This window comes from Vanellus vanellus, assembly GCF_965231255.1.
Source record: "Vanellus vanellus genome assembly, chromosome: 6".
NCBI lineage: Eukaryota > Metazoa > Chordata > Aves > Charadriiformes > Charadriidae > Vanellus > Vanellus vanellus.
The window spans coordinates 30,446,896-30,460,297 of NC_138911.1; the positions used below are offsets into that span (position 1 = coordinate 30,446,896).

Here is a 13,402-nt window from a genome sequence, read left to right on the forward strand (position 1 = left end):
AGACCTGAAAGGAATTTTGCCGTCACAGCTATGGGTACTAAGCAAATGTTTTATACTTTTAAACATCCCCAACTCTTCTTGAGGAGGCCGCAGTGCTTTTGCGCACTGGAGGGCCGTCAAACTCCAGCTCCTTGTGTGGAGGTGGCTGGTGCCAGCCGGGGTCCACCTGGCTTCCCAGGAATAGGCAACAAGGACTTCTTTGGCCAAGGACATCTGAACAAGTCATTGCGCATAGAAAATACTTTTTGCAGATTTTTATTGCCTATAGGGAATAGGTGGGTCTTTGCTTGAGACACATTGGAAAGAATTTTTTTGTCCCCTTTTCACCTTCCATTTTGCCTGACTCAGGCAGCAAGTTGTCCTTCAGCCAAGCAGTTATTGCAGCACAAATACTGCATGAAACAGTGCCCCAATCACCTGTTGAAATTGTAAAAGTTTCCATTCTAAAGGCAAAGCTTTGAAAGCTCACTCGCTTTCTCAAATTTTTTTACTTTGTGCATCTGAATTAAGGTGCTTAAGTGACTAACCTCAAAGAGGATATATTGGGAGGGTGAAATTAATATTGAATTAATTTTAATTGTTCTTTATATTCTCACCTATTTTTTATGTCCTCACATTTATAAGGCTTCACTCTGCAGGGCACTGCTAGCATCATGTGAGGCTCAGTGAGAGAATACAAAGTGAGTATACAAGCGGTAACAAAAGATGAGATTTTTTAAAAAAACAGCATCCTTGCTATTATGAAATTTAACAGAAAAATCAAACTCAAAATAATCTAATTTCACTTTGCAATGAGTCAAGAACTGATTGATAAAGGTAACTTCACAGACAAGATATAATTTGTATTTCATAAACCGTTTGGCATCGGAAGACACTCTTACTTAAGAAATAGATGCAACAAACGTCATCCAGGTGTTAAACAGATTAAGGACGGACAACTAACAGATCACAAAAAGCAGTAGTCAAAGGAGGGAGTAGTCCCTCAGAAGGAAATATGCCTAAAGAGATTGCAAACAGCTCAGTTTTAAGCCTACTGGGTGTTTTTATCAATGGTCTGGAAATTAAAAAAAAAAAAATTTAAAAGTTGCTTTTGGCTCCCTGTTTCAAACAGAGGATATTGAAATATTGGGAAAGCTGAAGAAAAGAGCCACAGAGTGATCTGAGAGTAGGAGGAATTCCCTCCGAGAGGGAAAGGCAGGTTTCATATCAGCCAGCAGGACACAATGCAGAGATACCCCAGTGCTGACTTGGGCTGCAGCACAGCTATGTCAGTACAGTAATTAGTCATGGTTAGAAGAGGGACTAATTAGCCCTGATGAAAAGCAAGGTTAATCAGGCTCAGGCTGCGTCATGCACCTATCTGGCTTTTTCCCATCCTGTTGTTGAGTAAGTTTCCCCTGTAAAACAGACTGAAACAGCTTCCATCCGTCTCTCATTTTCAGCAAAAAGGTCTAGAAACCATGGGAGTAAACCCAAAGATGTGTCTGGAAAGGACGCAGAGGGATCCCATGAGCTGATATTCTACTGTTCTGGAGCTGAACCACAATTACAGCTGCCTCACACACAGAAAGCTGATAATCTAGGTTTAAATGTGCAATTCTGTACCTGGAAACAGGGTTATACAGTGCCCTTTCCATTGTTTCAGGTGCGTAAACACAATGAACACGCTCACAGGTGAAAAACACTGCCCACTCCTCCTCTTCCACCACCCAAATTGCTCTAGGATGCGTAACCAGCCGTTTATTCCATAGAAGAGAAATCTGTTTCTCCCGTCCATTTCCTAGAACTTTGTTCCATACAAACAAATTTGTCACTTCTGAGCATGATCAAGACCCTGATCTCAACACCAATTCTGCCCTGGCGACTCAGTCTGAAGTTCATTGCAGCAGTAGGAGCCTTTTGTTATCAAAGAGAAGATGATCCCAAGCGTTTGCTGAGCTGCTGTGCCCAACCTCTTGGTGTGTCAGGGCTCCTATTGTGAAAGCCTGTGCTTGCGATCTGCTTGCTGCAGAGCTGCAAGAAGAGAGCCTTTGGCAGCTACCTTTCCCCCCAGAAGACCTCTAGGATTTTTGGTGATGAGAACCACTCTTTCAGGACAACCCCTGCAAAAAGACCGTTTGCAGGAAAGCATTGCGAAAAATATAGCTGGAAGGGAGCTCAGAAGGCCCTCTGGCATTGCCGTACTCCATGCAAACAGCTAGCAGCCACTTCCCATCTTATGAAACGCTGGGAGAAATTGCATGGTAATCTTTCAGGAACAGTCAAGGCAGGTGAAGATGAGTGAGAGAGAACAGTCAGCAGCAACTCCAAGGGAAAACGAAAGGAAAGTTGGGTAACATGGCTACTACTTAGGCTGAATGTAGGTGGTTCTGTGAACAGCAGCTCAGAGGATTTGTTTGACTACATGAAACAAAGGTGACCCAATTCAGGGGTATTTTTTTATTGATAGAACTGTATGGATTTATCCAATAGTGATAGTAACTTCTTATTTTCAAAGACCAGTGAAGAAAGCCAGTTAAAAAACAACCTCATAGCGGACAGGCAAACAAATCAGAGGTGACAGCCTTCAGCGGGTCAATAATTAAGATAAGCAAGACCAACATAATGGATTAGCTATTTACCAGAGAAATTCCAGCTCAAGCGATTGCTCTTCCGCCAAACAGAAAAGAAACATATAAATACTGGTTTGATTCACATTTTAATGTGCTACATATTTCATTATTATCTTACACAACACTATATTAATTTATACAGAATATATATGTCAATTGGTAAAGTAGCAAGGTAACAAAACTAAACACAGATTTGCTGCTTTGAAGTTTGATTTGGATTAAACCACCGGTAAATTCCAAACTGTCTGTCTGAACAGTCACATAAATAGGATGAATCGGAGTCCAGCATGTCCTCAGGATGATGCGTTTTCTACGGCGAGTAACACTGCCAAGTATCAAACATCTCAATCTCACCAGATAACAGACAACTCAAGATTGTTGCATGGTTGCATTGTTGCATGCAAGGTTAAAGATTGTTTAACTCAAGATTGTTGCATGGTTGCATTGTTGCATGCAAGGTTAAAGCCAGCAGGTGGTGACTAATAATTCCGCTGCTTCCTCCGTGCCACTGCCAAGCGCAAGGCCCGAATTATCAATTTCTCGTTGTTCAGGACATTGTAATCAGTCAGATTCACCAATTTGTCAAAATTCTCTTCACTGAAACACACCTCCCTTGTCGTAAATGGGGAGAGGATAGTGGAGACATCAACTTTGCCTTCGGCCATCTCTTCAGGAGTCCTTTCCACACCTGAGGAACAAACCACAAGGAGATGCACCCATCAAGTTTTCTTGCAGTATGTGGCTCATATCAGTCATTTAAGTAATTATAGGTAGAAAAGGGACATTTGGAAGGAAAGATATGATTTGCTGGAGGGATGTAAAAGTAGTCTAGTAGCACCATATTCTTCAGCCTCTGGATCAAGCCTCTGTTCAAAAATGATGTAAAACCAAACAGCTGGGAATGAGAACAACATTGATTAGCAGCAGCAGCAGCACTTGTAGACCACTGATGGGATGACATAAAAGTCTTTGTTACCCAAACTAGAAAAGTGCAAGCAGAAGGAAAACAAAATACTCTGGTATTGGATGAAATAACAACCCTCTCACTCAAAGTCCAGGAGAAATGATGGCACTTGGGCAGAGGACATAGTTCATATTAAAAACATAGAGCTATGTTCACTCAGTCCTCCATCTGGGAGATTTCTTTCAAGTATGTGAACACAACCCAGATGAATGGGCTACTACCAAAACCTCCAGAAGGTTTTGTCTCCATCTCTGTTTGCAAGCAGCAGCGCATAACAAGTGTGTGTTTGTACAGTATAACAGCTTGTGTTGAGGACCTGCCACCCTTGCTGTATGTATTTGGGGAGTTTTAACTTCATACTCTCTCTAGTAAGTCCTTGTGGAGTAAGTGCCTATTTTCATCTCAAAGGTATTAGGAAAGCTTCCAGAGTTCTCACAGTTCAGCCGTACTGACACGGACCAGTTAGTTTTGTCAGTGCTAAGACTGATAATGCCGGCATTGGAAACAAGGTCAGAGAAGATAGTGAGACGTTAGATATGAAATGGAGAGGACACACCAGGCAAGTGACTTTTTATGAAAATTTCTAGCCACAGATGACTCACCAGGAGCTTTATATTTCTTGAAGGTGTCATTTACTAGAGGGAAAAAGAGCACTGTCGGCGCTTGTGGACTGTCAGCATCTTCAAACACATAGCACTCCTTCAAGTTTTCCCTGTCTTCCTCACTTATCTCAATTTTGGGAAATGGGATTCCTTGCCCCGAGATGTACTTTGCAATCTGATCCAGGGGCTGGATGAATGAATAAAATAAATAAAATTAACACAAATAATCAAAACTCAAAAAAATATCCAGAGACCTAGATTTTTTAAACTCCATCAGCTAACATGAATCTTCCTCTGGGAAGATGTTAAGTTTCAGACAGAAACAGCCTTAACCACACCAGGCATTGCAGCTTATCTTATTTTCTGCATTGCTTTAGGCAAAACAAGAGAACAGTCACTATCTTTGAGCTTGTAAATGGAGCCAAAAGCCAGAGCACTGACTTTATAATTCTGATGAAGCAGGTTCAGAACAGGAAGGCAAAGAAACTGAAAGAATAGAGAAGGAACAGATCAGTCCAGATTATTCTGCATCATTGTCTTGACTTCTTCATTATTTACCATTTTCCCAATCTCTCTGTCCTCTGCATGGTTTGTGATTGTTTGATAATGGCTCCCGATTAACAAATACATTTATCAACATACCTCATGACCTCATGAAAAAAAAACTTTAACAGCTATATTTACTACAAGCCTATGTTTATTTTTATATTATTCTCATTATGTATGCAACACTAATTATATTCTTTTTCATTATCAATCAAGTCTGGCATTAGTCAGTACGTTTCCCTAAGACTGATATGAGATAAACAGACCCAGAGACACATAGGCTTTCCTATTTAATCTGTTAAAATATTGTCAGGACTTTCTACTGCCTCTCTAACTTGCTCAGTTCAAGGACAACCAAAATCAGTGTCACAGCTCCAGAGCACTCCTCAGTCAGCTTTTCAAAAGCCTTTAGATCCACTGCAGTGAAGACCTTGATGATTATAAAATGCCTACATCCATCACCGACTTCTAATATCCTTCTTAGTTACCGAGAAATAAATCACCTAATAATCTAAATAATAAATCATATAATAATCATCTAATTCCCATTCCAGTACTGGAAAGTTAGTTGGTTTAACTGATGAGCGCTAGAGACCAAAAGACCACGAAGGAAAAAGATCACAGGTATGACGGCTTTTCTTACCAATGTCTGGGACCCTCCACTGTAATTTAAATGCAGGATGACATCTACTTCCCTCTTCGATCTCAAAAGTGGTGGGTAGCTGGTATTGATGAAAAAACCAGTATCAACCAGGGAGAGCTCATCATCTGCTGTTTCCATCAGTTTATTTGGGAAGGAGTCTATCACTGTGTCTGAAACGCAAACATTTCTCGTTATAACAAATAAAAAACAAGATTGACTGCTCCGCTGCAGAAAGTTAAAGAGGGAAGAATGGAGAATTTTGCCCCCCATTTTCCCTGCCGTCCTTTGACTCACTAGCAGCACTGATTTACAGGGGTAAGTGACAGATGTTTCTTTCCTTCCTTCCTGGACAACTCAAGCAGCTTTGGTGCTAAAGGGGAGATCCCTCCTGCCTCCTCAGGCTGAGCTCACCTTGTCCACTGGAACACAGTTCCCAGACAACCAAATTGAATTTCACTCCTCAACCCCCCTCCCCCCCCCTTCCCCAAATGAAACGCTGTTAAAATCTGGCTTCCACGACTTCCATTTGTGGAAGGGAGAAGTGGAATTTCAGAAGTCAGTCTTGTATCTTCCTCCTCGTTGGAAGTCCTAAATGAATTCCCAAACCTAAACCACCTCAAGATGTTACTGAAAAACGTGCTGCGTTACTGTGCCTTTCCAGGTAGAAAATCCTTCACTCTCCAGGTACTTGTTATGCATCTGGAAACCTCTGATAAAATTGGGATACTGTGCAATGGTTGGGCGTCCTGTTAAGACATCTCGCAGAGCAGAGGAGAGGGCGCTCGAGGGAGTGAACAGACACGTGTCTACCTCATAAGGATTCATGGACAGAAAGGGCTCTTCCGCTGCAAGAAGGAAAGAAGTTGTTCAGAGTTTAGGACAGTTTTCTGAAATTATCAATATTTGTAAAAATGGAGTAACTTATAAGCACATTTGTCACCATCCCCCACTCCGAAGGTAAATCAAACATAGTTATAAGCCTTTAAGGTCTATGCTACCAAACAAAACTCAGCATTACACAGTGAATTAATGACAGCTGCCTGCAGGCAGCAAGCATCACCTCCCGCTCCAGGCTTCCTCAAATGATGCCCACCTCTATTGCTGCATGTGGTGCAGGGGAGAGCCGCGTCCCAAAACAAACAGGGCAACACTGGCCTTTGAACAGGACACCTTCAGAAAGCATGTGAATATCACCCAAGTGCGAACATAAGCTAAGTTAGGAGGCCAGTCGCTCCGGGTTCCCTGTGCAATTAACAGCAAGAGTGAGCTTTCTCCATGGGCAGTTCAGTGGAGAAAACAGCCCTCTGCAAGAGATGTTTTCTCTATTGACAGTATTAGTGGCCAAGGAGGACCGTATCCTAACTTAACAATCTTAAGATATGTCCTTAATACAACGTTATTTTTGCATGTCTGCTGGAGACTGTTTTTGTGACTGTATGTCCTTTAGAAAAAAGCATAGCTTTACCAAAGCTTTGCCAAAGGAGCACAGTTTAGTTCTTCTAAGTCAGGCAGAAAAATTTCTCAGCTGATATCTCTGCTTTGTTTTCCTCATCTCTCTCCCTGAATTTGATAGCATGTCTTTAGGCATCAGACCTCTGCACAGAATATAAGCGATATATACTGATACTGGTGGTAAAAAAAAAAAAAAAACAACACACAAAACATCTCACCAATATCTTTTACTCTGTCTCTGGTCCATCTGCACCAGAAGTCCTCTGAATCAGCAGCCAAATTCCAGACATACATCACATCTATGGAAAATATACTACTCCACATGCCTGTATTGGGAAGAGAGAATAGAAACTGTTTGATGGAGTAGTCTTGGAAGAATTTTAATTGATACATACCTTCAGTCCTTCCCCTTGGATACTTCCTTTCTGTCTGGATGGATATCTTCATGGGCATACTTCCTAAGTATGTCCTTGCTAATGCAAACTCACACCTGTTCGACCTGTTTGCTGGTGTCTTCCCAGGGCTGTCCACCACACACCACATGCTCACTCGCTCCAGTTGCCTCTCGAGTAGGCCACCTTTCCCTCTAGGCAATAATCACCTTGCATGTAGCAGATCCGAGTCTCCGAGAGCCTCTTCACCAGCCTTCCCATAAAGAATTCACTTCCAAAATGTTCTGCGGGAATAGATGCTCCGTATTTCAGGAGACCGACTTCATAGGGAGTGAACTCCAGCCACTCTATGGCGACAGCAGCCAAATCATGAAAAGGCAATAATGTGTTAACTTTTGCTAAACAGAAGAGTACTAGAGAGCAGGAATACATCATGAGAAAGACTCTGGCTAGTTCATAGTATGCTGTTCACCAGCTATAGCAGTACTATTGCCCTGAGAGAATGTACGTCTTTTGATAGAGCAATCTTCAGCAGAAAAGCCCCGGTCCGAATGAAACCATAAGTGTTCTGTGCATTTAATCTTACCCAAAAGCATATATTGCTCAGTTATAACTCGTTCCCTTAAGGGCACCGGTGACAGAGAGCTTAGCGTTCACCTGGTGTCATGTATTCAGCTGCTCATATTAAACAAACACTGTGAAAATTAATACTAGAGAAAATAGTGATTTTCCTGCCACTGGACCCAAAACCTCAAAGTTTTCTCCTTAATTGTTCAAAATAAGACCATGTAAACCATTGTAAGATTTAGGTTTTTTACAAGGTTTTGGGATCAGGATAAATTGTGAGTCTGGCATCTTCTGTGGTATAAATATATTTTTGCTCCTGGCAGCATAGAAAACTCAAATTCTAAAGACTAAACATGTTTGGATTTTCTATTTCTAAGTGTTAGTCACTATTATGTGAAAGGTCTGTTGTATTATTAAAGCCGATTACATGCATTTAGTCTTAGTTCAGATTACATAAATTATAAAAGTGTTAAGAAATCTGGATCATAATCATTACCTCTGAATGCCTGAGCACTATAGGTGGACTTGAGGTTGATGGCCACATAGATGGGCAACGGGTTCTGACCATTATCCACAGCCTGCCGCTGGTCTGACAGTCTATGCTCATCTTTCTGGTTTTGATTAAAAGAGGTTAATGGAATGAAGTGAAAAACAGCTTGCACTTGAAATAGTAAAATGTGAATTATGAGCTTTATCCAGGTTCTCCTTCCCTTTCTCAGCTCACCAGATTGTGCAGAAATATCTGCCATGGGATATTCCAAACTTGGTAAGCATCCCAGAGGCAGCAGCTATACCCTATATGGGTTCTTGGATTTTGAGATATGCAGAGAGGTTGACTGTAGATTCAGCAAGGAAAAAGAAAACATTCCCAGAAAGAAATACGTGGCTAAGTGAAAGGCAAAGTACTTTCCTCGGCTGGATCTCAGGGAACAGAGTTTAGCATATCTAAATATATTTTTCAAGTATATTCATATGCAAGAATGTATTCTTCTGCACATGACAACTTAAAACTTCCTTGTATAAACATAAACTGAAAGGAAATTACTTAAGTTATGCTATTTTTAAAGTACCAAAATTCCTATCACTCTTTCTTAAAACTTGATAACATATTTACAGGATGGTCTTTCCTGCTATTTGAATCGTCTCCATTTGCACTCTGTAATTAAGTCACTTTATAAATGCATATATTCATATATGCTAATGAAGTAAATTATTTCAAATTTTTAAATACCTCCTCTAGTCAGAATATTTCACGCCCAAAGTGTACATTTCAGAACAACTTTTTTCTCAGGATTATTCTTTCTTTAAGAAGAAACAACACCTTTGACTGCAATGCCATGGGTCCTTCAGTTCAATGTCAACCGCACTTTAAAGCAAGAGCAGTGTTTTAATAATGGATCTGAATATACAGAATTTAATCACCCACTAATTATTTGCATTAGTAGTACTGAATGGCATCCCAGGATTTATTTTCTTCTCCTTTATAGCTATAGAAGTTCATCAAGTTTCTGGAAAAGGGGATTAATACCTTATCATGTAGCATGGATTCAATGACAAGCCCCCAAAGGTCTATGAAAGAAGTGTTATGTCCTTCTTTAGTCCTCTCCATCAGGTCATTATAATAGTACTTAAGACAATCCAAAGAAAAGCAGCAGATCTTGGATTTGGTTACGTGCTTGCGAGCTTCCTTGATTGCGTCCTCCAGATATTTTTGTGACCAATTAGCATCTTCGTATAAGTTTGCCATTGTCCTGAAGAAACATTAGAAGAAAATAATGAAAGAGAACTAATGCTGTGGTTTGGCTTCAAAAAACTTTTGTGCAACCTGTTTGCCTGTTTTTCAATTCCTATAGGGTTCATAACTGAAAATTAAACACACCTGAAATACTCTTATTTCAAGAGCAAACAAAACCTCCAAGCTTTCCTGGGTTTGATGATAAAAGTTTATGTGGGCACAAAAATCATCTGAGAAATTCAAGGGGAAAAAATATCTGCCCAAGGCTATTAAATACAAAGACTCCACAAGACCTCAGAAAATTCATTTCTTGGAAGGTGGGAAGTATTCTGGGGAGCTGTCACTACTAGTTTACTCTGGTCTTATACTTCTTGCCAGTACGTGCTACTGGCTCCTACCAGCGAGAGGACTGGACAGCTCTTGGGTCTTGGGCATGTCCTGGTATGACCATTCTTACTTGTCTCCTTGAAATCGTAACACAGACAGGTACACTTGGATCTCCACATACATACAGAGAACTTAAAAGAATTTTGGCAAATACTTAGACAAACCTGCCATTAATGTTTGGACGTATACAAAGGATTGACAGACAATTCAGCGCAAAAAAAAAACCTGTCGCTGTTTCCAACCAGGTATAGAGAAGTGGAGCTACCTGGAACCCACATGATTAAATACTTAAGTTACTTAAAATATGACCTCATCCGTGGTATGGCCAGTGGGAGAAGAGAGAATGCTATAGTGAGCAACCATAGCTGCAGCCTCTCCAAGGTCAGTAACTTGGCATCATTTGTTGGACTGTCTGGGACAGTATTAATTCCACTAGCCCCAAATACACCCTTTACCAGAGGGAGGTGCACTCTAAATCCAAAATGGAAGTGAGAATAACCAGCAAATGGCAGGCATAAATTCTTCTTCCCATCTTTCTTCAATTTCCAGTCTAAAGTCAATTTCGTTGCATTCAGTCTAAGGTATAATTGATAAAATATGAAAAGGTAATAGAGCATTTACATGAAAAAATCAGGCATAGACTGTGTCAGTGCGGTGACAAAGGCAGCTGATGAATGTGACAATCTCTTATTCAGTATGTTTTACTTCTTTGCTCTAGGTGGACACAGAGGAAATTGCGGGGAGAATGGAAATGCTTTTGATTTACTAATGGCGTATAAGCTGATGGTGCTGTACAAATCGTCAATGGGAGTAAGCAAAGAGAGCGCAAACATAAACCTTGTTTGGGTCATTCTCACCATGTGGTACCCGATAAACCACCAATGTAGGAAATGCAGTCTAACAGATTGAGTTTCTGGAGACCCAGCAGGCTGCCATACATCGCTGTCAGTGATCTTGTCCCTCCTCCAGTTGTCGTGATGGCCACCACTGGCACCTGTTCGACACAGCAAGGCAGAAGGAGCGAAAGCCATGCATGTGTTAGAGACAAGCAATCCTCCTTACTGCAGAAATCAGATAAGAGCTTACAGGCATTGATACAAGCAGTGATGTTACTTCCTGCAAAAAGGACGTGATTGTTGCAAGAGGCTTCTGTTGCCACCACCTGACTGATGGGAGAGGGAAGGTTTTTATCTTACCCACTGAGGTCGGGTGGGTGGGAGGCTGTTTACTTAATATATAATTGGAAATCAACCTCATCACCCTGGAATTCTTCTCAAAGTGTATTATTAGAAGCCATCATAGAAAATACAGGATTCACCATGCCGGAACAGATTAGGGATCCATGATTCTGCCTCTAACAATGACCAGTGTCTCAGAAGAACTTACAGCACCCTGTAATCAGCCAAACCGCACAATAGCTGAAGCCTTCCTGGCCTCAGGCCACTAATTACTTTATGTCCTGAAGCACAACCATCAACAGGGCTTCCCCCCCTCCTCTAAGGTCCAAGTGTAATGGAAGAGACAGACTATTCTTCTCTTAATCTTTTCCTGATGAAGTACACCCTTTGCTTCCGTTAGTATCTTGAGTTGTGTGGATGCCTACGTGCCCTATGGAAAATGTACGTTTATACCTTTTAAGTATTAGCTTCAAATTTCATCAAGTGACCTGCTGTTCTAAAGTCAATAAATAGAGCTGGAAGAAAACATTTTGCCCATTCTATGAAATTAAAAAAAAAAAAAAAAAAGGACATGTTCTTTCTACCCTAAACTCGATAAGAACTTAAAATCTAGGAAATTTTATAAAATGATAATGAGGAAAAACTTGATTGTCTTAACTAAAATTAGGATAACTTCAAAATGTTATATTTTGGGGTTTACCTTTTCTAACCTTCTTCATCACGAATTAAAATTCTAATGATACATTTGAACAGAAAAATAAATTGTCACTTAACAAGGGAGAGGGATGTATTTTTTTTCCCACAATTTTGAAGTTAAATACATGAATAGTAGAGCCAGAGTAATTAGACCTTTTCAAAAAACAGCTTTGGTTTTACCATTTTGGTCTTACCACCTCAAATACTTTTCTATGTTTCAGGAAACTTTTAGACAGCTATGTAAAAATGTTCTTTCCAGTTTTCTTGAAAACTTTACTTCCTATATTATTCTCTGCTCTGAAATGCAAAATATGATTTTTTTTTTAAATCTGTATCCTATCCACAGCACTATTTCTTTTAGTAGTCAGCCAAAGAGGATTCTCGTTCTCAGTATGTCTGTACTTTTCTGATTTTTAAAAAGCCAACTAGACATAAGCAGTTCCAAAACTTATGACTGAATTATGGAGGCTCAAGGAGCTTCAGTGATAAAGCTACACTTTTAATCAGCTATTTCATTGATACAGCTCAATGATACTGTAAGATTCACTCATCCCGCTTGATAGTTTTACTCTAGTAGTCAGTTTTCCGAACAATACACTTTTTCTGCTGCAGAAACCACCCAAATTATTTTTATTCAGATGTCTGTGTGAAAATTTTTGCTTCCTCCCCTCCAAATCCTTTACAAATGCCATGATCACCACCTTGCCTCTGTTACTGAGCTAAGGCATACTGTTTCCCAGGCAGCATCTCCCACCTGTTCTGTGTCTGCCCACTATAAATGTTCCTCCTGAGACCCATGAACAATATCAAGAATAAACAGGAATGGGTTGAACTGAGGAGCTGTTGAGAAGTTTTGAGGGCTGTAAAGGCCTTATCCTGCGTTCCCCACCCTGCTGTATCAACCAGCCACTTCTCCTGCTCATCTCTTGCCCTAGGTGGGCAGGCCTGCCTCAGAACAGCAGGACTAATTAAGCTGTTTTTTTATTTGTGGTTTCAATTTGTAATCCAGGCCCCGATCCCCAGAGAGGAGTCACTACCGGGGACTGTATTGGCTTGCCTCGTGCTCTTTCAGATCCTCCTCCAAATGAAGAATCTTTTTCAGAGCAGCAGCAACATATTTCTTCCTTTTCCGCAGGAACTCCTGCTCTTCCGTGCACAGATTAAACCCCAAGCGCACATCCAGGTCTCCTGAGCTGGAACAGATAACAAGACAAATCAATGTACGCGTCATTTATAGCTGATTTCAAGACCTGTAGGGCAGGTAGTCAGAAAACTCCAAAAATCATCTGTAAAACAAGCTGTTTCCAAGTCAGTATATTGATCGAGGAACAGAAGAAAAAGGAGTGTTTCTATTGCCAACAAGGAGTACTAGTGAGGATGAAGAGGAGTTTCCAAGGTGCTTTAGACTTCTTGTGGACACAGGCACAAAGACAAGACACACAAGCCAGGGAAAGATCACCAAAAGGGGTAATTTCAGGAGTAATATTTTCTGTATCCATTCCTTTTTGTCACTGCGGCATCCTGGAAAACTCAAGTGATGCCACCATCACCTGTTCGCAGGTATTTAAGATGAAGGTCCTAATGAGCTGTGTGATGGAGCTTGAACTGCAGAGCAAGTCCTGCAGCAT

At 40.7% G+C, this 13,402-nt stretch overlaps 1 protein-coding gene across 1 annotated transcript in view; it reads right to left on the reverse strand.

Moving 5' to 3' along the window:
• Positions 1-3,047: 3,047 nt before the first annotated feature.
• Positions 3,048-13,402, reverse strand: part of LOC309673369 (cytosolic phospholipase A2 epsilon-like) — a gene marked incomplete at its 5' end in the record, with an annotated part of 33,190 nt that continues 22,835 nt past the window's right edge. The window contains 10 exons of the mRNA XM_082485129.1: positions 3,048-3,300; positions 4,179-4,365; positions 5,368-5,537; positions 6,021-6,212; positions 7,038-7,145; positions 7,421-7,558; positions 8,275-8,389; positions 9,307-9,529; positions 10,758-10,894; positions 12,832-12,967. Of these exons, the coding sequence (XP_082341255.1) occupies positions 3,092-3,300; positions 4,179-4,365; positions 5,368-5,537; positions 6,021-6,212; positions 7,038-7,145; positions 7,421-7,558; positions 8,275-8,389; positions 9,307-9,529; positions 10,758-10,894; positions 12,832-12,967 (1,615 nt within the window). The 3' untranslated portion in view covers positions 3,048-3,091. The remainder of the gene's footprint in view (positions 3,301-4,178; positions 4,366-5,367; positions 5,538-6,020; positions 6,213-7,037; positions 7,146-7,420; positions 7,559-8,274; positions 8,390-9,306; positions 9,530-10,757; positions 10,895-12,831; positions 12,968-13,402) is intronic.